At 41.6% G+C, this 1,675-nt stretch overlaps 1 protein-coding gene across 2 annotated transcripts in view; it reads right to left on the bottom strand.

The window, feature by feature from the left end:
- Positions 1–316: 316 nt before the first annotated feature.
- The window catches only part of LOC119294471, a 6,761-nt gene continuing 5,402 nt past the window's right edge, over positions 317–1,675 (bottom strand). Inside the window, exons 5-7 of one of the 2 annotated variants that reach the window (XR_005143436.1) lie at positions 1,436–1,508; positions 1,177–1,305; positions 317–617 (exon numbers count right to left, since the gene is read on the bottom strand). Coding sequence is in view for 1 of the 2 variants with exons in the window: in XM_037572655.1 (XP_037428552.1) it covers positions 1,457–1,508 (52 nt within the window). In the remaining variant the exon portion in view is untranslated. Of the gene's footprint in view, positions 618–753; positions 1,306–1,435; positions 1,509–1,675 lie in introns of those variants that run through there. The other variant, XM_037572655.1, reaches the window with a different exon arrangement.

Raw genomic sequence — 1,675 nt, 5'->3', positions numbered from 1 at the left:
TTGATGTTTCGAAATTCATTTGGAATTTCAAAAAAGTTTTAAATCTTAAAAATTTGTTCACCAATCCAAAAAATGTTGGTAGCTTCAATATTCATTTCGAATTTCAATAAAACTCCCCATTTTCAAAACAAAAATCCAATCTAGCTGGATTTTTTTAACCTCCTGCTACAGTAATAAAGGAGCTACTACTACAGTGACGTCACGCTACGGTGCCTACACGCTGCTACAGCCCTGCCAATGGGACAAGTCGAGGCTTTTGCCACGTTTTGGGCGCATCCTGGAATAGTCGCTGTTTGCTAAAAATAAAGAATAGTCGTCGAGAAAGTATAGATTTTCCCCCTCTAATGTGGCTATTGGCATTAAATACCCCCTCAACTCAAAAACAGGTTGTGTAGGGCCCTAAAATGTGGCAAACCAATAAATCTCCTCCTCCAAATGGTTTTGGACATGATATGTGGCAGTTGTGTCTTTCACCGTGCTAACTGGGCACACGACGGTTCAGCGCTTCCTTACGTCGTTTCCCTCTTGCCAGATCTCGTTGGAGCTCGCCGTATACCGTTCTCGCTTGCTGGAACGTCCCCGTTGACCCACACCACCAAGTAATCTTGTGAGCACACCTTTAAGTTACAGACATGGAAACAATAACAATTTCAGTTTACAAGTTAAAGAACATTGTTCACAGTTTTGATCCACGCTCATGGTGTATTCCAGTATGTATCGTTTCAGGAAGAGGGTGATTCCAGTGGATTGTGCTGATCAATTAGCAAGGTATATTAGTCGCCTTTCGAAGATCACGTTCCATAAAAATGGCCATGTCATCCGCATATTAGAGGATAGGCACAACCCCATCAACTAGATGCGGGATAAGGCCCCCAACCTGACCATCCTCCTTAGCCCTTGCTATATATGTAGATAGGCAACATATCTAGCACAATATTAAATAATATTGACGACGTGACACCATCTTTAGTGCCCAAAATATTTGGGACCTAAATTTGAAGTGCAGATTTTTGGAAGTTGTTGATAATTAGGGTTAGCGCGTTAGAAGTTGTCATTGTTCATGGAGAAACCATGTTGATCTGCCCTTTGGCCTGGTATCCCCATGTGCCCACATGGATGGTTTCCCCATTCTTGATGATGTAGGTGTATGAGAAGCGGTAGATGCGGCCACCAGACCTCTTGGCTACTGCGGATGGAGATGTTCATCATGAGGCCCCAGCCGGCGCAGCTAGCGGTATCCACACCATGGACCATAGGGACTCCTTGGTCTTCGTATACGATAGTTTTTATCTACTCATCATGTACCTTAATAAAATCATGAAACATCTTTTATTCATAAAAGAAGCCAAAAATAGAAAGTGGCATTTCGTCACATTTTCCTATACAGAAGTTGTTATGTTAATTAAAACAAAAGGCAAGATTAGAAACTGCATACCTCCTCATGGCCGAGGGATGGCTAGCTTTTTGCCCACCGGGTCGGTTTAAAAGATGGCCATGCTTGTCCAAACCTGTACATAAAATATAAGAGGGTGATTTCCAGTAAGAAAATAACAATAATGTAATCACACGAACTGTGTAAAAATGCATACATGTATATTCCATCCACCATGTCAACTTTGCATAATACTAATAAACTAGGTGCTGGCTTTCATTCAAAGGTATAATTCACAGCTAT

Source organism: Triticum dicoccoides, chromosome 4B, assembly GCF_002162155.2.
Source record: "Triticum dicoccoides isolate Atlit2015 ecotype Zavitan chromosome 4B, WEW_v2.0, whole genome shotgun sequence".
Taxonomy (NCBI): domain Eukaryota; kingdom Viridiplantae; phylum Streptophyta; class Magnoliopsida; order Poales; family Poaceae; genus Triticum; species Triticum dicoccoides.
This window is presented reverse-complemented; position numbering and strand designations above follow the sequence as displayed.